The 23809-nt window shown below is 52.0% G+C and overlaps 8 protein-coding genes across 8 annotated transcripts; 6 read left to right on the top strand and 2 right to left on the bottom strand.

Annotated features, from left to right (window-relative positions):
• Nucleotides 1–178: 178 nt before the first annotated feature.
• BJX67DRAFT_378564 (rRNA-binding ribosome biosynthesis protein RPF2) lies at nt 179–1283 on the top strand (the record flags this gene model as incomplete). Its single annotated transcript, XM_071032368.1, has 2 exons — nt 179–192; nt 299–1283. The coding sequence occupies 2 exons, from the start codon at nt 179–181 to the stop codon at nt 1281–1283; spliced, it is 999 nt and encodes a 332-aa protein (XP_070888989.1).
• A 342-nt stretch (nt 1284–1625) lies between these two features.
• BJX67DRAFT_302808 (Tim17/Tim22/Tim23/Pmp24 family protein) lies at nt 1626–3041 on the top strand. Its single transcript, XM_071027006.1, has 6 exons — nt 1626–1737; nt 1796–1911; nt 1976–2002; nt 2070–2283; nt 2354–2577; nt 2633–3041. Exons 1-6 carry the CDS (start codon nt 1723–1725, stop codon nt 2688–2690), a joined length of 654 nt encoding a protein of 217 aa, XP_070888988.1. The 5' UTR covers nt 1626–1722; the 3' UTR covers nt 2691–3041.
• Nucleotides 3042–3217: 176 nt separating this feature from the next.
• Nucleotides 3218–5548, bottom strand: BJX67DRAFT_378562 (acetoacetyl-CoA synthase; the record flags this gene model as incomplete). The annotated part of the gene is made up of 4 exons (XM_071032367.1): nt 3218–3376; nt 3480–3820; nt 3896–5384; nt 5435–5548. The coding sequence occupies 4 exons, from the start codon at nt 5546–5548 to the stop codon at nt 3218–3220; spliced, it is 2103 nt and encodes a 700-aa protein (XP_070888987.1).
• A 617-nt stretch (nt 5549–6165) lies between these two features.
• On the top strand, nt 6166–8310 carry BJX67DRAFT_346288 (MDR family MFS transporter). The gene is made up of 4 exons (XM_071028413.1): nt 6166–6417; nt 6474–6811; nt 6864–7323; nt 7382–8310. The coding sequence occupies exons 1-4, from the start codon at nt 6241–6243 to the stop codon at nt 8141–8143; spliced, it is 1737 nt and encodes a 578-aa protein (XP_070888986.1). The 5' UTR covers nt 6166–6240; the 3' UTR covers nt 8144–8310.
• BJX67DRAFT_346287 (ureidoglycolate hydrolase) lies at nt 8302–9232 on the top strand. The gene has a single exon (XM_071028412.1). The coding sequence runs from the start codon at nt 8359–8361 to the stop codon at nt 9124–9126; it is 768 nt and encodes a 255-aa protein (XP_070888985.1). The 5' UTR covers nt 8302–8358; the 3' UTR covers nt 9127–9232.
• On the bottom strand, nt 9171–12314 carry BJX67DRAFT_302782 (mismatch repair ATPase MSH1). The gene is made up of 2 exons (XM_071027005.1): nt 11906–12314; nt 9171–11852 (listed from the first exon to the last, which is right to left on the bottom strand). The coding sequence occupies exons 1-2, from the start codon at nt 12269–12271 to the stop codon at nt 9216–9218; spliced, it is 3003 nt and encodes a 1000-aa protein (XP_070888984.1). The 5' UTR covers nt 12272–12314; the 3' UTR covers nt 9171–9215.
• Nucleotides 12315–12715: 401 nt separating this feature from the next.
• BJX67DRAFT_378558 (ATP-dependent RNA helicase BRR2) lies at nt 12716–22109 on the top strand (the record flags this gene model as incomplete). Its single annotated transcript, XM_071032366.1, has 3 exons — nt 12716–18804; nt 18862–19383; nt 19949–22109. The coding sequence occupies 3 exons, from the start codon at nt 12716–12718 to the stop codon at nt 22107–22109; spliced, it is 8772 nt and encodes a 2923-aa protein (XP_070888983.1).
• A 200-nt stretch (nt 22110–22309) lies between these two features.
• On the top strand, nt 22310–23721 carry BJX67DRAFT_302749 (uncharacterized protein). The gene is made up of 2 exons (XM_071027004.1): nt 22310–23563; nt 23633–23721. The coding sequence occupies exon 1, from the start codon at nt 22525–22527 to the stop codon at nt 23551–23553; it is 1029 nt and encodes a 342-aa protein (XP_070888982.1). The 5' UTR covers nt 22310–22524; the 3' UTR covers nt 23554–23563; nt 23633–23721.
• Nucleotides 23722–23809: the final 88 nt, after the last annotated feature.

The raw sequence follows: 23809 nt of genomic DNA, 5'->3' as shown, positions 1-23809 counted from the left end.
TCACCCTTCCCGTTCTTCTGCCTGTCCTCCATGCCCTTTTCTCAGGGTTGGATATCGCTTATCGATAAGTAATGCCAAGACTTTTCCGCCAAAACTTTTCCCGGTCGGATTGGCAACCCAGGCAAAAGACCACGGCATCAACGACTTTCATTTGCAGAATCAAATTGGGCTGGCCAAAATGCTTCGAGAAGTGTAAGTGGTTTATACTGTGTCCATATTAGACTGATTCTCAGATTATCCCCCTGGTCGTTCGTTATACTCGAAGAACAGCATCGATTAATTTAAATCTCTGCTGCAGGAAACCGAAGAATCCGCGCACAGCGCGCATTCTGAAGGCCAAAGAGCCTCAGCTCGTTGAAGGCCCGAAGCGCACGTTACTTCTTCACGGCTCAAAATGCCCAGCACCGCTTCACACCGTCCTCAAGACGTTCCATTCCCTGACAACACCGCACTCCGTCCTCTTCCACAAGAAAAACGAGAACATCCACCCATTCGAGAGCGTCGAGAGCATTGAGTTCTTGGCGGACAAGAATGACTGCGGCCTGGTCGTCTTTGGAAGCAGCAGCAAGAAGCGTCCTAATTGCGTAACACTCGCCCGCATCTTCAACGCCAAGATACTCGACATGTGCGAATTACTCCTCCTCCCTAGCCCCGATGGCGATGAGATTCCGGACATGAGCAAGCTCAAGATGCACATCGGGATTGGCCTACGACCGTTGATGCTCTTTTCCGGAAGTGCGTGGGAGGACGAAACATCGACAACCCACACAATGGTTAAGAGCATGCTTGTGGACTTGTTCAAGGGCGAGATAAGCGATAAGATCGATGTTGAAGGGTTACAGTATGCGCTTATGGTTGGTGCGGAGGAGCCTACGGCGGGACTGGCGCCTGTCATTCACCTACGATGGTATAAGATTGTCACCAAGCGGAGTGGACATAAGCTGCCCCGTGTGGAGCTGGAGGAGATTGGACCCAAGTTCGACTTCAAGATTGGACGTATTCAGGAGGCTCCTCGTGATGTTATGAAGGAGGCAATGAAGCAGGGCAGGAGGCCGAATGAGGAGATCAAGACGAAGAAGAACATTGGCATTGATCTGGTTGGTGATAAGGTCGGTCGGGTGCATCTTACGAAGCAAGATCTAGGTGGATTGCAGACGAGGAAGATGAAGGGATTGAAGCGACGGGCTGGAGTTGAGTCGGATGAGGAGGATGGAAGTGTTGATATGATGGATGTGGACGAGGCGTCGGAGGACGAGGGAACGAAGAGGGCGAGACTGGAGTGATGAGTCTACCTACTGTTTGGTCTTATATCTTGGGTTGTTTCAGGCGTTAACGGTGTGACTTGAGCCTACGATGAGGAATAGTATTGTATAGCTCATTCGCGTTAAGTGGAAGTCCGCACGTGACCATGACGTTTGGCGCTGTGGTCGACTTCGGCTGCAACTCACATGCCGAGGATCTTTTGCTCTCCAAACGCGGGTACAAAAACGTGCTGGAAATGCCACCCGCAACGCCGCTTCCTCTCATCCGCTGCCCTTAAGAGAACTTTTCTTCCTTTCTCCCCGGTCGCTGTCCCGACCTTCGTCTCTCCCGATGCTCCCTGACATCCCAGGTGTCGTCCGCCGGTACAACTGAACTTGTGCCTCCCACTGATCCGACTTGGTCTGCCGAGGTCCTGCGCCATACAGCGAGCAACCTGCCACTACCTCGACGACCGACGCTATGGATGCTGTTGTGGTAGGGTTCGGAGACTGCGCTCTTCGGCCTGATCCTGGAAACGCTAATTGCTATACAGTCTCGGCTGGATGCTTTGGTTACAAACCCCGACCTTGCCCCGCTGCTGTCGCTCCTGAAGGGTATTCGCAATGGCGCGGTCTACGGCGCCAAGGTGCGGTTTCCGCACGCCCTGGTGTATGCAATTCTTTCCTTGGGTACTTGAGTGTCCGTTACGCTAACACAGCCGGCATTGCCCCAGGATGATCTTCCTGTTCCGCTCTGGAACGTGAGTTCCCCGCAGCTCCCCCCAGTTCTCCTCATCTTAGGGGTGCCAATTGACATACGTCATCTAGGGTGCGGGAAAAAGTCAAGCTCGTCTTGAACGCTACGCGCCAACATGCCCGGAACCTAGCTATGTTCTGCTTGATCTACAAGAGCTCTATGATCGTTTTGCGCAACGTCAACCCCGCAGGGGTTGGGAAGGAAGGGAAATATGATAGCTTCTTTGCTGGCTTGTTAGGAGGCTATGCGGTGTTCGGTCGACATAAATCGAGTATCACGCAACAGGTACGTTACTTAAGGCTTGTGGACAAGACTCCTCTGTCTCTGGTATTCCAGAATGCTGACGCTCTGCTAGATCGTGATCTACATCTTCGCACGTGTAGTCCTCGGCTTCGCCAAACTCTCTATCAAGCCCGGCGCTCACCCGTTATCCTCGCTCATCGGCCCGGAAGCGCGAAAACAGATTGAAGGCAACGCCTGGGCAGTCTTTGCGTCTTTCAGCTGGGCTTTCGTCATGTACCTCTTCCGTTGGCATCCGGAGACTTTGATGTCCAGCCTACGAAGTAGCATGGTTTACATGTATGACCCCTTCAAACATCAAACTGATTCCTCTCAACTAACTAAATCTTTTTAGATACGCTGATTCAGACCACTGGGACTCGTTCCGCAATCTCCTAGTCCACAACAAATAGACCTCATTTCCTCCGTAACGACGCAATATCTCTCTCAAGACGACCTCTTTTACCTTCACTACGGGCGTGGCGTATAGAGTGGGCGGATGTTCTTTCTTGGGTTCTAACTTGTATTCCATGCTTCATGTTCGTGGTACCCTGTATTACTGTCACTCTGTTTCCCTACGTAGACCGGAATTGTCAGGCGGCAGTGTGCCGACTCATTATTATTCAGACCCCTCCTGCTGGCGGATGGGAAGAAACAATACAACATTCCATGATTACAGTTGCTTTTTCTGGCTACACGGTGACGCGGGTTGGATGTAGCCTACCATCCTGCGAGGCTTTCAGCACAAGACTCCTTACTCCTACTAGTACCACTAGTATTGTATTTTATGGATTGTATAGTTAAACTAAGACAGGCAAGTCTCAAACAGAGCCAGTCGATCTAGGGTCTTATTAAGGTCATGCCTATATACTTCTAGCGGGGCGGGCTTTCTCGTCTATATATTGCTACTCGGTCTCACGCTCGCGAAGCTATACGCAATTCAGAGCTTGCTCTTCGGCTCAACCAGCTTCTCTACATCCACAAACTGGTAGTAGTACTCCAGGCTCTCCGGATTCAGCAGCGTCCCAGATGGCTTTATCTTCTTACCCGAGACAATCTGTTTCACGGGCAACTCGACTTTCTTGAGATTCACCGTCGTCTAGAAGTAAGCTCCGTTAGAACAAACACCCTCTCCGTCTCAAAGAGAAGTATTGAATATGATTAAGCAGAGAAAGCTCACAAAAAAGAGAAGATAAACGTACCGGAATCTCAGGCGTCCCAAAAACATATTTCGGCACATGCCTCGCGCTCAACGCCCGCCTAATCGCCTCCTTTATACGCCTCACGAGCTGCGGGGTGACCCGATGTCCCGGACGCATGAGTAGAAAGAGGATCACGGATTCGTCGGAGTCCTGAGGCCGTCGCTGCCCGACGCAGAGGGAGTCGACGATTTCAGTCGTGAACTGCGTTTCAATTACGTTGTAGATTTCGGCGGAGCCGAAGCGGATTCCCGAAGGGTTGAGGACGCCGTCGGAGCGGCCGAGGAAGAATATCTGTTTTGTGATCGGGTGGATAGAGATGAAGTCGCCGTGGGTCCAGACGTCTGTTTCGAGGGGGTAGAGGTCAGTTATGGGGATTGGAGGGGATGGAGATGGGGAAAGGGGGGGTTGGCGCGTACTGTCAAACCGTGCGAAGTATGAATCGAAGTATTTCTTCGGACCGTCATCTCCTAGGAATTTTACGGGCATGGTTGGGAAGGCTGCCGTCGCGACTAGTTCACCTGGGATGCCATCAGGGACAGGTGTACCTTTTACGCCCGAGGCGCCTTCGTCTGCTTGGTCGTATACTTCGACGGGGATCCCCAGCGGGAGACCCTGGCAACCTCCAACATAGAGTGGGGTGAGCGGATTCTCGAGCCCAAAGCAAGCCGCAAGATCTGTTCCACCGGAGATATTGGCTAGCTGGGCGTGAGCTGGGAAACCATCGTCATAGAACCATTCAAAGAGTGATTCAGGAAGGACCATGCCTGTGCTTGTGACAAGCAAAAGGTTGCTCAGGTCCTCCTCTTTGCGCGGTTGGATGCCGTTCTTACGCAGCTCGTGGAGGTAGCGCGGAGAGGTTCCGAAATGGGTCACCTTATACTTGCCCAGGAGCTGGACGAGAATTCTTGGCCCGGGAACGAATGGGCTCCCATCATAGAGGATGGTGCGCCCGCCAAAGAGGAGTCCGGATATAGCTGACATGTACATGATCCAGCCAGTCGTGGTGTATTGAAGCGTCACCGAGTCAGGGCCGTGGCGCCGGTTCAGCCGGGCCTCCTTATTCGAGTTGAGGAGGTACCCGCCAACGCCGTGGACAATAGGCTTTGGCTTTCCGGTGGTTCCTGACGAAAAGGCTACCAGGAACGGGTCACGGAAAGCAACGCGCGTAAACTCCAGTTTGTCGGAGGGCGCAGTGGCTAGCAGCTGCGCCAGAGGTTGGGTCCTGGGGACACCACTCACATCGACAGGCTGACCGGGAAATCGGGGTAGGGTAACTATGGTCTTGAATTCCACCGTATCCTTGAGGCCGTTGACAACATCTGTGATTTTCGGTCGAAGATCGATGTGCTTTCCATTATAGACAGCGGCGTCATCGAAGAACACGTATTTTGGCTTGATTTGGACAAGACGATCCAGAATGCCCTTCACGCCGGTATCAGTAGAAGCAGATGAGAAGAGAGCTCCAAGGGCGGTCGTTGCCAGGAAGACGACTAGTGTGTCAATGCTGTTGCTAGCGACGACAGCCACGCGGTCTCCTTTTGTGACACCCGTGGCCTTTAATGCCTGCAGCAATTTTCCTGTCCGTTGTCTCAACTGAGACCAGGTAATGGAGATTGCTGGTTCCGCTGCTCCCTCACGGACTTGAGTTGCGACGATCTTGCTGTCCTCTTTGTTGGTTGTCGTGATGAAATGGGATCCATTGGGAGCCTTCTCGGCCGTGAATAGCATGTTCTCCGCGAAATTCACTTGGATTCCTTCGAACCAGCTGGGAATGCTATCAATGCGAGCAGACTCATCGACAACCTTGGTATAAGAACCTTCGTGAATGATGGGGAAATATTTCCAACTAAAGTCCCAAAAAGCAGCTCGGTTCCTTACTGACCAGGTGTAGAGGTCATAGTACGTCTAGAATATGTAAGACGATACTCGCCGTGTAACTCTCGCAGCAGACATACCGGAAAACTAAGGCCTTTCGCTTTCTCTAATTTTTCCTTGAACGCCCACATCTCAGTAGCCCTAGGGCTCGGGTGCTCCCAGAGCTTGCGGGGAATGTCTTCCGCGGATGCCATCTCGATGTATGGTGAATATCAGGCGGTCAAAGAGAAGGGTGTTGAAACATACTCCGGTTATATAATTCACGAAGTACGCTGGCTCTCCCGAGGATAATCCCTTTTGGAGAAACGAAGTCGTTAAGCAGCTTTGGGCCTCGGCTTTGACCACAAGATTGCGGGGAAGCATCGATATGGAACTCCGGAGAAGAGCCCGATGGCATCATTCTCCACGCTCAATTCGATTCGTTCTTGAGCGTCCAGACACCCCGAAGGATCCTCCCGGCCAGCTTTGTCCCCGCTTTTTCCGCCCGCTTTGTTGACCTTGCTGAGCTGGTGCTGCGTCCCTTGACCCTCTTTATGGCGTTTGTACCCATTGAAACTTTCGATAGCAGGAACGTTATTTGCGGATAAGTCGCTTAGATTATCGACGAGTCGGCGTGAGGAGCTTTCGGGAGCCCCTCAGCATAGGCAGGAAGAACCTGGAGTGTTCGAATTCTTGCTTCGATATTGAGGGAAGAGGAGGGATAATGTACTGCCTGGAGCCTCAGGCGTAAATACCAGGCAAAGCAAACAAACAGCGGGGGTGAGCCAAGACACACCCAGTCTGTCAGCAATCTCTTGTTGCAATCTACGAATCTGAAATGACTTCTGTTGTCTGTAAATATCTTGTTTCTGACTCCTTGCTGACCAGTGTGGTTTCTATTTAAGTGATGGTTTCAACCACTAACCCCGAAATGCAAGTGGATGTTAGTAGTATAGTCCGCGAAGATGCCCTCGAATCCCGTTGTTCGGAGAATATACCCAAACAATGTGAGACTGAGGCGCACATCGGAATGCCAAAGACTCAAAGCAAGCTGCGGACTGGTGCAGCGATGATTGCACTCTCAGTGAGTTTATAAAATGTTTCCACAATGCGTCCACATACTTACGCAAGGGTTTATAGCTGTGCTTGTTTATTTCTGCTCTGGATCAAACAGTTGTCGCTACAGCTACTCCTACAATTGCGGCAGACTTGCATTCTGGGGGCGGCTACGTCTGGATTGGTGGTGCCTATCTCCTTGCCAACGCTGCCAGCGGCAACGTTTGGGCCAATTTGTCTGATATCTGGGGACGGAAACCGATTCTCCTCTGCGCCGTTGCGCTGTTCTTCATATCGTCCATTGTATGCGCAACAGCTATTCATATGCCTATGTTAATCGCAGGCCGCAGTATTCAGGGAGTAGCTGGTGGTGGTTTCATCCAGCTCATGCTCATTACCATCTCCGACTTATTCAGCGTCAGGTAAGAAATACTTGAATTATGTCTCGCTCGGTGATTTAGCTCATCCGTTTAGGCTACGGAGTTTGTTTCTAGGCCTCATAGAATTTATCTCGACAATCGCGGGGGCTCTCGGCCCTGTGCTAGGCGGTTCCTTTACCGAAACCATCTCGTGGCGATGGATTTTTTGGATCAATCTACCAGTGTGTGGCGCAGCATTTGTGCTTCTCATTCTGTGCCTTGATGTCCATAACCCGAAGACACCAATCATGGAGGGAATGAAAGCAGTGGATTGGTTCGGCAGCTTCTCCATCCTAGCAATCTCTATAATGGTTCTCCTCGGGCTTGACTTTGGCGGGGATACTTTCCCCTGGGGTAGCCCTAAAGTCATTTGCCTGATAGTATTTGGCGCGTTGATGTCCATTGCGTTTATCTACAGCGAGAAGCGACTCGCCAAATACCCCCTTATGCCTTTTAACGTGTTCAAGAGCCGCTCCAACCTTGCTTGTTTCCTAGTGAACTTCACACATGCCTTCGTGAGTCTATCCCTAGAATCAGGAAGCCTTAGCGTAAGTAACTAACATCTCGCAACAGGCTTTCCTCGGCGCAGAATACTACCTCCCCCTCTATTTCCAATCCGCCAAAGAAGCCTCCCCCTTTCACTCCGGCCTTCTAATCCTCCCCTTCATCCTCGCTGAAACCTTCACCAGCCTCTCAGTTGGCATCCTCGTTCATTGCACGGGCCGCTACCAAGAGGTAATCTGGATCGGTACAACATTCGTCACTCTCGGAACAGGCCTCTTCATAAACTACAACGTATCCTCAACCCTAAGTAAGATAATTGGGTACCAAATCGTCTCCGGCTTCGGGTGCGGACTGCTCTTTTTCCCGCCCCTTTTAGCCCTGCAAAGCAACATCCCACCGAGGGCCACTGCAACCGCCACAGCGACCTTCGGTTTCGTCCGCAACGTTGCCAAGGCTCTCTCCGTCGTTCTGGGCGGCGTCGTCTTCCACAACAGTATGGCCATCAGGAGACCGCATCTTCAGGACGCGGGGCTCTCACCCACCCTGCAGGAAGAATTTACGGGGGTCGACGCGGCGGCGAATGTCCTCTCCGTCAAGGACGTGCGGGATGAGGTCCAGCATCAGGCGGTTAAGGAGGCATTTTCTTGGAGTATTCGCAATGTTTGGATCTTGTATACATCGCTCGCGGCGTGTGGGCTTATTGCTAGCGCCTTCATTACGAAGAGGCAGCTTAGCAAGGAGCATGTGGAGACCAAGACAGGGTTGAAGGAGAAGGAGGTGCCTGTGTCTGCTGCTATGGAGATGCAAGAACGGCCCGTGTCGAGTGCGTGAGAAAGGAACTGGGGCTTCGAGTTATGTAGAGCAGTATAATCCACTCAGCCGTGGAGAGCCCAAGTTGTTGATAAATTACGGCCACTTGCGGATCGGGGACCCCCGAGGCCTTCCAGTCCCATTCCATACCAAAAAACGTCCCCTAACCACCTCACTTTGCCTTTTCCAACTTCTCGCTCAGCAAGCCCTCAATTGAGCTAAAAAAAAAAAAAAAAATGGCTCCCCCGACACTCACATCCTCTCCTTCTCTCACACTCGCCCCGGAACCACTCACCCGCGATGCCTTCGCCCCCTTCGGCACCGCAATCGTCCCCCCTCTTCCCCGCAACGCCATCAGTGCTCCAAATCCTCTATCCACACACCCAAAGAACGACCTCGTCCCACTCCCAGTCCCCGCGAACCAACTTTCTGCGCTGAAATACAGTCGCATCTCACCACTACTCAACGACTACCCCTCACAATGCCCGAGCCGAAAACCCTCCGAACCCCGAATGAGCATGTTCAGTTGCTTCCCGCGCCAACTCCGCACGACCAAAATCCAGAGTAAAGACGGGGTCACGGAGAAGAAAGCAGTCTTCGACGTCGGAATCCTTGAACGTCACCCCTTCACTACGCAGACATTTTCGCCGCTCGATCTTTCATCCGATGAGGAAACGTATTACCTGGTTATTGTGGCGCCAACGCTCGTGGGCCAGATTGCGACGGCGACTACGAAGGCCGGGGAGAAAGTGTTGGTGCGGGACCCGCCGGATTTATCCCGGTTGAAGGCCTTTGTGGCGCGTGGCGGACAGGCGGTTACGTATGGTGCTGGGACGTGGCATGCGCCGATGGTTGTTGTTGGGACACGGCGGGTGGATTTTGTGGTTGTGCAGTTTGTGAATGGGGTTGCGGAGGAGGATTGTCAGGAAGTGTGTTTCCGGGAGGGGATTGTGGTTGATCTAAGTAAAGGAGTTGTGATTGAGGAGGTGAGGTCGAAGCTATAAATTGGACTGAGGCTACAGCAAGGAGATGAAGACCCGAAGGTATCATTGGACTTGTACAAGGTGTATGTATAGATGATAACTATGAAACATTATGAGGCAGACGCACTTAGTGGAGGAGTTTCGCTGCAAATATTGTGGCGTATGTTTCGCGCCAGATCGAGCGTTTCTCTCGGCAGGCCCGCCAGCTGCGCAACTTTCAGAGCGTGCGATTCGCGATTCACGCCCTTGCGCAGTCGGTGGACGAACGAAAAAGAACCCGACGCGGTCTCCTTCACGTCTGTGCAATATCTGCCCAACGCGGAAAAGCCAAGTGTCAGATCAGCAAGAGAGTGGAAATGGGTTGCAAACAGCGTCCGGCACCGGTTGCGGTTGTGTAAATGGTGCAGACAGGCATAGCTAACTGCTGTTCCATCTTCTGGGGTCGTTCCGCGACCAACCTCGTCCATAATGACAAATGACCGTGGTGTCGCCTGTTTAAGGATGGCGGCTGTTTCCAGCATCTCCACCATGAACGTGGATTGATCCCGGAAGAGATCATCTGCTGCGCCAATTCGACTAAAGATCTGGTCGACAATGCCAATCTCGGCGTAGTCAGCCGGGACGAAGGACCCGACCTGGGCGAGAATGGTAATTAATGCGTTTTGCCGCAGGAACGTGCTTTTCCCCGCCATATTGGGGCCAGTGATGAGCCAGATCCGCTCGGATTCGCCGAGGAAGCAGTCATTGCTCACAAACCGCCGTCCTTGCTCTTCAAGGCCCAGTTTGACGGTCGGATGTCTTCCCCCGACGACCTTATAGCTTGTCCCCTGAGTGAGAATGGGGCGAACTAACTGCTGCTCTTCGGCCAATGTGGCGAACGAACATGCAACGTCTAGTTCGTCCATCACTGACGCATTGCGCCGAATCTTCACCAAGTTCAGGATGACCTCGCGCCGTAAACCCTCAAAGATCGCTTGCTCCTCCTTCCGGATCTGGAGCTTCACCTGATCCATTCGTGCGCCGAGCTCAGTCCATGCGGGCAAATAAAACGACCTAGTTGACTTCGTCGAGGATACGTTCCTCGTCACACCTAGCTCTTCCAATTGCTCCTGTGAGACTTTGGCACCCTTGACATGGCATATGTGGCCCAGGCCTGGCGTCCACTTTAGTGTAAGGGCCACAGAGCCAACTGATTCACGCAAATGCTGAGTTAGTCTCGATTTCTCGTCCTGCAGGCTCTCCAATGTGTAGTGAAGTTCTTGAAGCGCGGGGCTTGCATCCTGTCGCATGATCCAAGTGTCAATTGCGGAGGAATCATCCGCTGATGCTGAGCGGTCGCCGCCCTTAGACTTCACCTTTTTTGGCAAACTCTGTAAATCTGCCGGTAAACCTTCACTAAGGGTGACTTCCTGGGCTAAGATAGCGGCCTCCGCCGCCGTGTCGTCTTCAATGCGTTGTTTCAGGAGCAAGCCTTCTTCATCGATAGCGGATAGAATCTTTTCGGCCAGAACGGTCGGCCCGTCTAGGAAAAGTCGGTTAATCATCGTCTGGAGCGATCGTCGGGAAGCCTGTGGAGTGTCTCTGTTGTTCTCCTGGATTTCTTTGGTTGATAACAATCGCTTCACCTCCTTGGAAGCCTCTATGGCTCTTGATAAGCATATCAAGTCATCTGGATCTCCCCGACCAAGGGTAAACTTCTGAACCAGGCGCTGAGCGTCATAACTGCGTCTGAGCAGTTGCACTAGACTATCTCGAATCTCCTTGTCCTCAATAAAGACCGATACTAGATCCAATCGCTCGTTAATCACTGGCAATGAGGTTGACGGGGAGGTTAAACGGTCTCGCAGCAGCCGCGCCCCACTTTTCGTAGATGTTCGTCGGACAGCATGGAGTAGACTACCCTTCCCGAAGCCGTCGCGCGCGGTTTCCAGGATCTCTAGACCTCTGAGGCTGTTACGGTCGACACTCATCGATTCATTCAGGTGGCGCCGAAGGGGAGGTTGAAGCTTCATGTTAAGACCCTGCAGTTGGACTCGGATATACTCCAGCAAACTATAGCCCGCTGCAACCTCCTCCTGGGTGAAAGTCTCAATAACTTTCGGCGAAAGAGGAGCCTCTAACATAGGGGTCCATTCTGAAATCGGTAGTATTTCCTGAGGGAACTGAAAAAAAGTCATGAGTCGTTGCTCATGCCCGAGAAGCAGTTGTAGCTCTTGCCCGATCAAGTCCTGAAGGCGTTTATCCACGAGTATCTCTCGGGCGCCTATTCGTGCGATCGCAGATGGAAGCATTTGGGCGGGGGTGACTTGAGTATAGAAGTCGCCCGTGGAGAGGTCTAACCAGGCCACCCCTACATCCTGTGAAGTCGACGTAAGGATATGCTGATGTGATGAGCCATCATTGTGGTTCGAGACGGGTTTTATGGATGACGGATGGAGATAAATAGCCATCAGAAAGTTGTTTTCGGACGGATCCATAAACTTTTCGTCGATCAAGGTACCTGGCGTGATGACGCGCGCCACCTTTCGATCGAAGAGTAGTTCCCCGGGGCCCTTGTTCTCCTCACCATGTTCAAATTGTTCGCTGATCGCAACGTACTTGTTTAGGTCTTGAACAAGTGTTTTCAGGAAGCGATCAAGCTGGAAGAAAGGGAAACCAGCCATGGGAACCGGCCCCGCGCTGGTCTTCTTAGAAGCAAGCTTCAGATTGAGTAATGGGGCAAGCTCTTCGGCTTGTTCAAAGTAGAGCTATCTATTGGTCAGTCAATTCGTTTCTCGGAGAGGGTTCCTGGACATTGTACCTCATAGAAGCCTCCAACCCTCGTGAGGACAACGCAGTTCTTGAACTTCTGCATGTTGTTTCGATGTCCCTGAATGACAGTTGGGTACCGCGGTGCATCATCCGGTACATCGTGATATGGTTCCAGCTTCACTGCGCCCTGGGGCAAGTCCTTCAACTTCATTGTCGACTGCGTTTTCGCATGCCGTCGCTGTTCGAGACTGAAACCCGGCGCTGGTTCCAGAGCCACGACGCGTCGCGGTCTTTGGGCATGGTGGCAGATGGTTCGATGCACACGGCAGCGATAGGGAATGGAGGCTTCGGCGTTGGCAAGGCTTCGAGCCTGCGACTGAATCAAGTGAGGAAACCGGTATCCATTGATTGGCATGATCTCGAGAAACGAGCTTGCCTAATGGTGTTTGAGATGTATCGTTCCTGGCAGGAGAAGTTGTAGGTCCCTTTTTTCTGTCGGCAGAATCCTCCCGTGCCTCAGGCCGCTATCGCCAAACCTTCCGTCTCCGCCACCGAAATCTGCGACTCAACTTTGCCTTCCCGACAGCTTTTGCACAACCATTTCTCCTTCCTCAGTATTTCAACGGAGCTCGCAGCTAAGCGCTTAGAGTGGGCTTGTTTGCTGCAGGAGGATGGTCCAGGTTTGTGAAGCTTTACGGATCTCACTTTGCCACGGGATTCATCTTTAGCTGCAGGTGTCTCGACGCGCCGCCGAATCTTGAGCTGGAGCTCCCTCGAGCCCAGTCACGACTAATTCCGGTTGCGAATACCGTCGATATCTGTTTTATTCTTTGTTCATTTTCCATTCCAGCTCAACAAAATGGCGGATCAAAATATTTCGCAGTACAAATACTCGGCGATGTCCAACCTGGTTCTCCAGGCGGACCGTCGTTTCATCTCTCGCATCAACGATGAACCTACCGGAGATCCAGAGTCACTTGCGGGCCGAATTGGAATTCGGGAAATGGGGTCAAGAATAGCGCGCGATGATGCCCCGAAATCCAAGAAGAAAGCTCTGGGAGCGGTCGACGTTGAGCGCGGTGCGATCCGAGAAGGCGAGGATGTTCTTGCTCGTGAACAGAAGAAACGCCAGAGGGGCCAACCTGCGCAAGTACGCGGGCAAGGTGTTCTGTCCGCGGCCGATGCCCTTATTGAAGGACTGAAATATCGCCCTCGCACACCGGCCACGCGCGCTACCTACGACCTAATTCTCACGTTGACTGCGAGCCGTCTTGGTGATGTTTCACATGAAGTCGTTCGGAGTGCCGCTGATGCTATTCTGGAGACTCTGAAAGACGAAGAGATGAAGGATTTCGATAAGAAGAAGGAAATCGATGATTTAATTGGCACCTCCTTGAATCCGAAAGAGTTCAATGAGCTTGTGAACCTGGGAAAGAAGATTACGGATTACGATGCGCAGGATGAGGATGAAGATATGGGGGACGGCCTGGGGGGCGAAGAAGAGGCGGAGCTGGATGAACGCCAAGGGGTCGCTGTAGTTTTCGACGAAGACGAAGATGAAGATCGCATGGGCACTGTGGACGAGGTCCGCGATGAAGACGAGTCAGAGGATGAGGAGCAGCAAGAATCCGGCGACGAGGAGACTGCTGCCAGGGAAGCTCTGGACGACATCCCAGCTGAAGAAATGGTCATCGATGGAGGACGAGGCCGTGGCGAAGAGCAACAAAAGAAGGGATTACACGTGCATGCTCGAGAAATCGATGCCTACTGGCTTCAGCGCCAGATTGGTTCCGCATACTCGGACGCTCACATTCAGCAAGAAAAGGCTACTCAGGCGCTCGACATTATGGGCGGTAAAGCAGAGGATGGCTCGGAGAAATCACTGCGGGACGTCGAGAACGATCTCATGGACTTGCTTGATTATGACTACCCCGACCTTGTCGCTAAGCTGGTCACTAACCGGGATAAGATCGTCTGGGCCACTCGCTGGCGACGAGTGGCTGAGGATGCTGATGCTCGTCACCTTGTAGAAAGCGAAATGGTCGAGGCTGGGCATCGCTCTATTTTGGATGAGATTCGTGGCAAGACAGCCCGTGATGATGAGACGGGCCGGCCCGAGAAGAGAATCAAGATGGATCTTATGGACCTTGATATGCCCAATGCTCCTGCAGCTGAGGAAAAACCCGCAGAGGGCGGCTTGGTGAGGGATTTGCAACCGAGACGATTGATCAACTTGGAGAACCTCGTCTTCCACCAGGGAAATCATTTGATGACGAATCCTAGTGTCAAGCTTCCTCACGGCTCTACGAAACGGACGTTCAAAGGTTACGAGGAAATCCACGTGCCGCCGCCAAAGGCGAAGCAGGAGCCTGGAGAAAGAAAAATCGCAATCTCAGCGCTTCCTGAGTGGGCTCAAAAGGGCTTCGGAGACGCAAAGGAGCTTAACCGCATTCAAACAAAGTGCTATCCATCCGCTTTCGGGGATGATGGAAACATGCTCGTCTGTGCCCCCACAGGGTCAGGAAAGACAAACGTAGCTATGCTTAGCATCCTTCGTGAGGTCGGCAAAAACCGAAACGCCCAAACCGGCGAGATCATGCTCGACGATTTCAAGATCGTTTACATTTCTCCTCTGAAAGCGTTGGTGCAAGAGCAGGTCGAAAACTTCGGCAAGCGCCTTGCCCCATACGGCATCAGAGTGTCCGAATTGACCGGTGACCGTCAACTCACAAAGCAGCAAATTGCTGAGACCCAGGTCATTGTGACGACCCCCGAAAAGTTCGACGTTATCACCAGGAAGGCCTCAGAGACAAGCTACACGAAGCTTGTGCGTTTGATTATCATCGATGAAATTCATTTGCTCCACGACGAGCGTGGCCCTGTCATTGAAAGCATCGCCAGCCGGACCATACGTCAGGTTGAGCAAACTGGCGATCCAGTAAGGATTGTAGGTCTCAGTGCCACCCTTCCGAACTACCGCGATGTCGCAAGTTTCCTTCGCGTTGATCCCGACAAGGGAATGTTCCATTTTGATGGGTCATACCGGCCATGCCCTTTGAAGCAAGAATTCATCGGTGTCACGGATAAGAAACCCATTAAGCAACTGAAGATCATGAATGACATCTGCTACAACAAAGTCATTGAGCATGTCGGGCAGAACAGGAACCAGATGCTTATCTTCGTACACTCTCGCAAGGAGACGGCGAAGACTGCCAAATACCTAAGGGACAAAGCTCTCGAGATGGAGACGATTGGTCAAATTTTAAAGAGTGACTCTGCAAGCAGAGCTATCTTAGCCGAGGAGGCCGAGTCAGTCGACGACGTTTCACTCAAAGACCTCCTGCCTTACGGTTTCGGCATTCACCACGCTGGACTGAGTCTTGCGGATCGCGACTCTGTTCAAGCACTCTTCAAAGATGGCAGCATCCAGGTCCTCGTGTGTACTGCAACCCTTGCATGGGGTGTCAACTTACCCGCACATACTGTCATCATTAAGGGGACACAGGTTTACTCTCCAGAGAAAGGTAGTTGGGTCGAACTAAGCCCTCAGGATGTCCTCCAGATGCTCGGACGTGCCGGACGACCTCAATATGATACCTATGGGGAGGGTATTATAATCACGTCGCAGGCTGAAATCCAATATTACCTCTCGCTCATGAACCAACAGTTGCCAATTGAGAGTCAGCTCATGAGCAGACTGGCGGACAATATGAACGCCGAAGTTGTTCTCGGCAATATCCGAACTCGAGATGAGGGAGTCGACTGGCTTGGCTACACTTACCTATTCGTCCGCATGCTGCGCTCACCCGGCCTGTACAGCGTTGGCGCAGATTACGAGAACGATGATTCCCTTGAGCAGAAGCGCGTCGATCTTGTCCATTCTGCGGCCGTGATATTGGAGAAGGCTGGGCTGGTCAAATACGACAAGAAGACTGGACGGATACAGTCCACAGAGCTGGGACGGGTTGCTTCGCACTACTACATCAGCCATAGCTCTATGCTAACATATAGTCAACACATTCAACCATCTATCGGCGGCATTGAGCTATTTAGAATCTTCGCTCTGAGCGACGAGTTCAAATACATTCCGGTTCGCCAGGATGAGAAGCTTGAGCTTGCAAAGATGCTCGGTCGTGTGCCTGTTCCTGTGAAAGAAGGCATAGATGAACCTCACTCCAAGATCAACGTTCTACTGCAGGCGTATATCTCCCGCCTTAAACTCGAAGGTCTTGCCTTGATGGCGGATATGGTCTACGTGACCCAATCTGCTGGTCGTATCCTTCGTGCCTTGTTCGAGATCTGCTTAAGAAGGGGCTGGGCGTCGGTAGCCAAGAATGCCCTTGATCTTTGCAAGATGGCGGAAAGGCGAATGTGGCCTACCATGTCTCCCCTCCGCCAGTTCCCCAGATGCCCTCGGGATGTACTGCAGAAATCTGAACGTATCGACGTGCCTTGGGGTAGCTACTTTGACCTGGACCCTCCACGGATGGGCGAACTTCTGGGGATGCCCAGAGCTGGGCAGACCGTCTGTGATTTGGTTTCCAAGTTTCCTCGATTGGAGGTTCAGGCCCAAGTGCAGCCCATCACTCGCTCCATGCTGAGGGTTGAGTTGACTATCACGCCGAACTTCGTGTGGGATGAAGAGCTCCATGGGACCGCGCAGGACTTCTGGATTCTGGTTGAAGACTGCGACGGCGAAGAAATCCTTTTCCACGACCAGTTCGTTCTGCGCAGGGATTACGCACAGTCGGAAATGAATGAGCACCTTGTCGAGTTCACTGTCCCTATTACTGAGCCAATGCCACCCAACTACTTCATCTCCCTCGTCTCCGACCGTTGGATGCACTCGGAGACTCGGATCGCTGTGTCCTTCCAGAAATTGATACTTCCGGAGCGGTTCCCTCCCCATACTCCGTTGCTCGATATGCAGCGAGCGCCAGTTAAGGCTCTTAAACGTGACGAGTATCAGCAACTGTACCCGAATTGGGAGTATTTCAACAAGATCCAGACTCAAACATTCAAGTCTCTCTTTGATAGCGATGATAACGTCTTCATCGGCGCTCCTACTGGTAGCGGTAAAACTGTCTGTGCTGAGCTGGCGTTACTACGCCACTGGGCCCAAGAGGACAGCGGCCGAGCGGTATACATTGCTCCGTTCCAGGATCTCATCGACCAACGCCTCCAAGATTGGGAGAAGCGGCTAGGCAAGCTTGCCGGTGGCAAGACTATCGCCAAGCTTACGGGTGAGACGACAGCGGATCTGAAGACCCTCGCCAGCGCGGACCTTGTTCTTGCCACCCCCACGCAATGGGATGTTCTGTCCAGGCAATGGCAGAAGCGCAAGAACGTACGTTCGGTGCAATTGTTCATTGCCGATGAGCTGCACATGCTTGGGGGGTATGGTGGATATGTGTACGAAGTAGTCGTCTCGCGCATGCAGTCCATTTCGCTCCAAACGGAGAGCGGCATGCGTATGGTCGGTCTCAGTGTTCCGCTCTCGAATGCTCGGGATATTGGAGAATGGATTGGCGCCAACAAGCACACAATTTACAACTTCAGCCCCCACGCCCGGCCAGTGCCTCTGGAGCTTCATATCCAGTCTTTCAGCATCCCTCATTTCCCCTCCATGATGCTAGCTATGGCAAGACCGGCATATTTGTCGATTCTGCAGCTCTCGCCGGATAAGCCCTCACTGATATTTGTTCCTAACCGGAAGCAAACCCGTTCAACCGCCATAGATCTCTTGGCCTCATGTGCGGTTGATGGCGACGAGGACCGGTTCCTCCACGCCGACGTCGAGGACCTACAACCGCTTCTCAGTCGGGTTCAGGAGCGTACACTGGCTGAATCACTCTCACATGGTATCGGATACTATCACGAAGCCTTGAGTCAGACCGATAAGCGCATTGTTTCCCACCTTTACAATATCGGTGCAATTCAAGCAGTCATTGCTTCGCGGGATGTCTGCTGGGAACTCAACCTCACTGGTCACCTTGTGATCGTTATGGGGACTCAGTTTTTCGAGGGTCGAGAGCATCGATACATTGACTACCCCATCAGTGAAATTCTTCAGATGTTCGGGAAGGCCTCCCGGTCTGGTCAGGATAATATAGGCCGAGGTGTTCTCATGGTGCCATCAGTCAAGCGTGAGTACTACAAGAAGTTTCTCAATGAGGCGTTGCCTGTCGAGAGTCACCTACAACTGTATATGCACGATGCCTTTGTCACCGAAGTTAGCACGGGCACAATTACATCCACTCAAGATTCTGTTGACTGGATGACATACACCTATTTCTACCGTCGTCTTCTCGCCAACCCTAGCTTCTACGGTCTTACGGACGTAAGCCACGAGGGGCTCAGTACATTCCTCTCGGAATTAGTTGAGAACACTCTGAAGGAGTTGTCGGAAGCCAAGATTATTGACCTGGATGAGGAGGATGACAGTGTCTCGCCTCTGAATGCGGCGTCAATTGGCGCGTATTACAACATCTCATACATCACCATGCAAACCTTCCTTCTTTCCCTTTCAGCCAGGACAAAGCTTAAGGGCATCTTGGAAATTATCACATCCGCAACCGAATTCGAGTCTATCCAGATGCGTCGGCATGAAGACCACATTCTCCGCCGGGTGTACGACCGTGTCCCAGTCAAAATGTCGGAGGCCGCTTACGACTCACCCCATTTCAAAGCCTTCGTGCTGCTGCAAGCTTATTTCTCTCGCATGCAGCTGCCCATTGATTTGGCCAAGGATCAAGAAGTCATTGTTAGCAAGGTCATCAGCCTTCTCAGCGCATGCGTGGACATTCTTGCATCCGAGGGCCACATGAACGCTATGAATGCTATGGAGATGTCACAGATGGTTGTCCAGGCGATGTGGGATCGCGACAGCCCTCTCAAGCAGATTCCTCATTTCAGCCCTGAGGTCATCAAGGTTGCGAATGAGTATAAGTATGTAGACTCATCCTTCTTCCCAACAACTTGTGCTGACTCGCTGCCCGTAACTAGGATCAATGACATCTTCGAGTTCATGGATGCAATGGACCCATCCGAGAACAAGGACTATGCCACTCTGGTAAAGCGCCTCGGACTCGACAATAAGCAGCTCGCGCAGGCAGCTGCATTTACCAACAACAAATACCCCATCCTGGAACTTGACTTTGAAGTGGAAGACCCGGAGAGCATCACCGCCGGTGAGCCTTCGTATCTCAAGATCAAGGTCGAGCGAGAAGTGGACGAGGACGACGAAGTAGACATGACGGTTCATGCACCTTTTTACCCCAACCAGAAGATGGAGAATTGGTGGCTAGTCGTTGGCGATGAGAAGACACGGAGCCTCCTTGCAATCAAGCGAGTCACTATCGGTCGGAAACTGGAGATACGCTTGGACTATACCGTGCCGACGCCTGGTGAACATGAGCTAACGCTGTATCTGATGAGCGATAGCTACGTCGGTGTGGACCAAGCACCCACATTCACTGTGATTGCCGCTGAAGGCATGGAAGAGGATGAAAGCGCCGAGGAGGAAGAGTGAACCAAAAGAATTTAGTTTTGTTTATCGAAAACTTAGTGCTCGAATGTACTGTAATTATATGAATGACTAGATTTATGGCGACAAATCGTGACGATCGATTTCTCTACCTTGCATAGTTCTGGTTCATCATGGGTTGGCACCCTGGAATGCTGTAGCAAGGCAGATGTAGTCATCGGCCAATTCCTCCACCTCCTTCTCCTCCCAGCCTCCACTTCTCACCTCTACTCCTCTCGTCCCCGCATCAACTACCATCATCTCAACCCCGTCCGATCTTCCAGGTCATCTATTCAATCCGCTTAGTCGCGCGTCTTACTTCAAAATTGGGTTATTCAGCTAATCTCGCTGCATTGGGTGCTCCTGCGTTCTCGAGTCGCTGCTGCCGGCCTTGCTTATCGTCCTGGATATGACGATCCGATCCATGAAATTCACGCCAGAGTGAGTGAGCTCCCCTCCTTCACTAAAGGCAGAACAAACGGACTTTGCCGTGGTGGGACGCCACTTTTCTTCCCGCTGAACTGTTCGGGAAGTGAACGTCGCTGAAACGCTCGCTGACACCTCCAGGGTACTTCTCGGAGCACCTCGACGGTCGGGCGCCGTGCCCAATTCTTCCGGAACGCTCGCGGTCTATACCCAGACAACCTATTCATTTGAGTCCCATACTAAGACAAATGAAATTCGAGTGTTGGACCTCACATCCGGCCGATCAGCTCTCATCACGAACGATCCAGGCGCCAGTTCCCCGCAGTGGCTTGATAATTCGGACCAGTTGATCTGGTTGAAGGCAAAAGGAAATGGTAACACAAGCTTCATTATTGGAGATGCTCGACAGCGGGACAGAACCTACACTGCTGGAACAGTGCCAGGACCTGTGTCGGATCTCAAAGTCACTACCGTCGATTCAGGGAAGATTGGATTTGCTGTCGCCGGCAAGGCCAACCCGGACGGGTCTCTATACAATCCACAGGATGCCAAGGCGCCTTCCAGTACCGGGAAACTGTATACATCGCTTTTTGTGAGGCATTGGGACTCGTACATTGAGCCCCAGAGGAACGCCATTTTCTATGGATTACTGCAGCGCGCTCCTCTCGCCCCTGTTACTCGACAGGCAGGGAAATATTCGGTGTCAGGAGTTACAAACTTGATTGCGATCTGTGGGCTTACGGGCGTTGAGTCGCCGATTCCGCCGTTCGGTGGTGCAGGGGATTTCGATATCAGCCCTTCGGCCATCGTGTTCGTGGCAAGGGATCCTGACATTAACCCCGCTCTCCATACCGCGTGCTCCTGTTACTATTGCCCGATATTCTCGTGGACCGGTGTTAATGCCCTGGAAAGCAAGATTTGCAAGGTCAAAGGTCTTGAAGGGGCGATGTCATCTCCTGTTCTGTCTTCCGACGGAAGCTCCATCGCTGTCCTGGCAATGCGTACGGATGGGTATGAATCGGATAAGAACCGCATTCTGTACGTTCCTAACCCTTGGAACGGCGAGATGATAGAAGCATTTGCGTCATCAGACGGCGAGGGTCTTTGGAAGTTGAGTCCGTCAGGGTTGGCATTCTCCAATGATGATAAATCCTTGTTTATCCAAGCGGAGGAGTACGGACGAGGGGTCTTATTTCAGCTTCCGATCGCCAATATCCGCCACTCCACACCTGACAGACTCAGGAAGATCACTCATTCAGGCTATGTGATGGACGTGCACCCTGCGACGTCCAAGTCGTCCAAGCTCCTCATCTCCAGTAACAACTTAGTGGACAATAGCATTTGGACAATCGTCGATCCCGAGAACCCAGATGACCGTCTCATTATTTCTTCGGTCGGTCATGGTGGCACTGCGTTCGGCCTGAGCTCGGCTCAGGTGGACGAGATATGGTACAGGGGAGCTGAAGATACTCCGATCCATGCATGGGTGGTGAAGCCATCTGACTTTAGACCAGGGAATAAATATCCTTTGGCATTCTTGGTTCACGGCGGCCCGCAAGGAGCGTGGAACGATCAATGGAGTACAAGATGGAATCCTGCGGTCTTCGCCGAACAAGGATACGTTGTCATTACACCTAACCCTCGAGGCAGCACTGGCTATGGGCAGGACTTTACTGATGCTATTCGCGGATCCTGGGGTGGGCTGCCGTACATTGACCTCGAGAAGGGATTCGACTATATCGAGAAGAACCTGGAGTATGTTGACACGTCCCGTGCAGTGGCTTTGGGCGCATCATACGGAGGATTCATGATGAACTGGTTCCAAGGTCAACCGCTCGGTCGCCGGTTCAAGGCCCTTGTGACTCACGACGGCATTTTCAGCACGAAATCGTTGCTCGCCACCGAAGAGCTCTATTTTCCGCTCCACGATCTCAAGGGCGTGCAGTGGGAGGTACCTGAAAATTGGGCTCAATGGGACCCTTCTCGCAACTTAGATAAATGGGAGACACCTCATCTAATCATTCACAACGAGAAGGACTACCGGTTAACGATAGCGGAAGGTCTCTCCGCTTTCAACGTGTTGCAGATGAAAGGAATCGACAGTGCTTTCTTGACCTTCCCAGATGAGAACCACTGGGTGTTGAATCCGGAGAACGCGCTCATGTGGCATTACACTGTGTTCAATTGGATTAACAAACACGTGGGTCTTCGCCCTGCATCTGAGCGTTACGAGCAGTTTACAAGTGACAACACTCCTGCTCGACCACTTCAGAACCGCCTCGCCCATTTGAGCCTTTCATAATTCTGGTTAAACGATGTTGAGACGAGTTTCAACATTTATAGCCGATTTTTGTCGTTGTTTATACGAACAAGCATCGCCGTTTTGTTGGTCTATTTCGGACACAATAGGGTGTCAGAACCATGTTTCGAGTCTTTGTTCGATTCTTCAGGATCGGATCGAGTTAGATAAGGTTGGACAAAACGATCCGATTTGACAAAGATTGCCTTATGTATGCAAGGCACAAAGGCTTATTGTTGTGTTCCTGTCTGTTTATGCCTCTGGCTCCTTTATACTTCGTCCTATATCAGTCAATCCACAAGTGGCTCGATACGATTCGAGTTAGCAGCAAATACCTTATATTCTGTTTGCTGTGCAGGCCAAGATACTTACTCATCCATCCATCCGCAACTCGATGCTCGTACATTAAACGCCTAGTATGACGGACAAGCGCCATCCCCAAAACAAAGACGAGGAGGAAGAATATTTCTACTCTGCCCCTTCATCACCGGGATCTCCCCAATCTCCAGAGCTCCCAAACGGCCTCCCGACGAAGGAGCTCATGGATCGAATGCTCGAGTACTCACAGCAGTCTCATATCCCCTTAGGACGATTCAACATAGAGCAATCCGAACAAAAGCAGGTCGAGAGAGAGCTACCTGAGGAAGGACAGCTCGAGCGATGCGAAATGAATCTCCCTAAGCCTGAACCCCAAGCCGACTCTCCGGATGCGGTGCCAGAACGCCGCTACACCTTCATCCACCAATTCATCAATGGCCAACAACAGCTCGAAGAGCGCATCGAACAAACCTCCCTCCGCCTCAACGAAACCCTTCAACAAATCCAAGATCGGACCGACCGCATCGATGCACACTTCCGCGACTTCCACGGCGAAGATCGCCATCGCCGTCTCCGCGCACGGCGCCAACAACGCCAGCGTCATCAAGCTCAACGGGACCGGCACGAACAAGAGGACGAAATCCGCACGTCGCTGCTCTCGAACGCGACACAGAACTCCCGCATCAAACTCCACCCTGAATTTGAGAACACCCTGGCTCATCTTTCGCGACGGCTCCACCCGCTCGTCTCATATACAACAGGGCTGACGCACCCTTTCTTCCCGAAGACAATACTCTCTTATAACCTCCTCACCTCCGACCAGTTGGATAGCCTGGCGATCCATTTCCATCAGGTGTACCCGCCAAAGCCGGAGACGTTCCGGTACCCACTGCCTGTGAAGCCGTGGATTGCGACGAACGGGCTGATTCGGGATTTGGGTGTTGATACGGAGGTGAAAAGGAAGAGGTTTGGGAGGTTTATTGGCCTGAGGGGGTGCGAGAGTCCGACGTTTCAGTATTCGAGGCCTAGTAACGGGCGGAGCATCAGAGAGCAGGTTGAGCTGGAGTGGGAGAAGGCGTTTGCCCGGGCGAAGTTGGAGGAGGAGGAGAGAGATATCGATTTGATGTAAGATATGTGTTGTACGTATGGACCGTTTAGATTCGGTACATTCTGATCAGCTGTGAACTGATTCGGCTATGTGCAACTAGAATATAAGAACCTGTGAATAAAGTTGGAATACAAAAAGAAATTGTAAGTTTCTATAATGTCCATATCTTCCATCAATGGTTGTACACTCTCAACATCATTCGGAAACTAGATACCCTCAGACAGGGCAAACCACAACCGAGCACTGGAGGACTGTACACACTCTCATAATCAACCGC

Source organism: Aspergillus lucknowensis (genome assembly GCF_044049455.1).
Source record: "Aspergillus lucknowensis strain CBS 449.75 chromosome Unknown BJX67scaffold_7, whole genome shotgun sequence".
Taxonomy (NCBI): domain Eukaryota; kingdom Fungi; phylum Ascomycota; class Eurotiomycetes; order Eurotiales; family Aspergillaceae; genus Aspergillus; species Aspergillus lucknowensis.
The sequence above is the reverse complement of the archived record's forward strand: the minus strand, read 5'-3'. Positions and strand labels throughout refer to the sequence as shown.

Excerpts from the sequence above, each read along its gene's own strand:
- BJX67DRAFT_346287 (XM_071028412.1), top strand. The coding sequence starts at position 8,359 with ATGGCTCCCCCGACACTCACATCCTCTCCTTCTCTCACACTCGCCCCG.
- BJX67DRAFT_302749 (XM_071027004.1), top strand. The coding sequence starts at position 22,525 with ATGACGGACAAGCGCCATCCCCAAAACAAAGACGAGGAGGAAGAATAT.
- BJX67DRAFT_302782 (XM_071027005.1), bottom strand. The coding sequence starts at position 12,271 with ATGCCAATCAATGGATACCGGTTTCCTCACTTGATTCAGTCGCAGGCT. Across the intron at positions 11,853-11,905 it reads GGGTTGGAGGCTTCTATGAG|CTCTACTTTGAACAAGCCGA; the intron begins GTACAATGTCCA and ends ACCAATAGATAG.
- BJX67DRAFT_346288 (XM_071028413.1), top strand. The coding sequence starts at position 6,241 with ATGGTTTCAACCACTAACCCCGAAATGCAAGTGGATGTTAGTAGTATA. Across the intron at positions 6,812-6,863 it reads TCCGACTTATTCAGCGTCAG|GCTACGGAGTTTGTTTCTAG; the intron begins GTAAGAAATACT and ends TCATCCGTTTAG. Across the intron at positions 7,324-7,381 it reads TGAACTTCACACATGCCTTC|GCTTTCCTCGGCGCAGAATA; the intron begins GTGAGTCTATCC and ends ATCTCGCAACAG.
- BJX67DRAFT_302808 (XM_071027006.1), top strand. Across the intron at positions 2,003-2,069 it reads TTCCTGTTCCGCTCTGGAAC|GGTGCGGGAAAAAGTCAAGC; the intron begins GTGAGTTCCCCG and ends TACGTCATCTAG. Across the intron at positions 2,284-2,353 it reads AATCGAGTATCACGCAACAG|ATCGTGATCTACATCTTCGC; the intron begins GTACGTTACTTA and ends ACGCTCTGCTAG.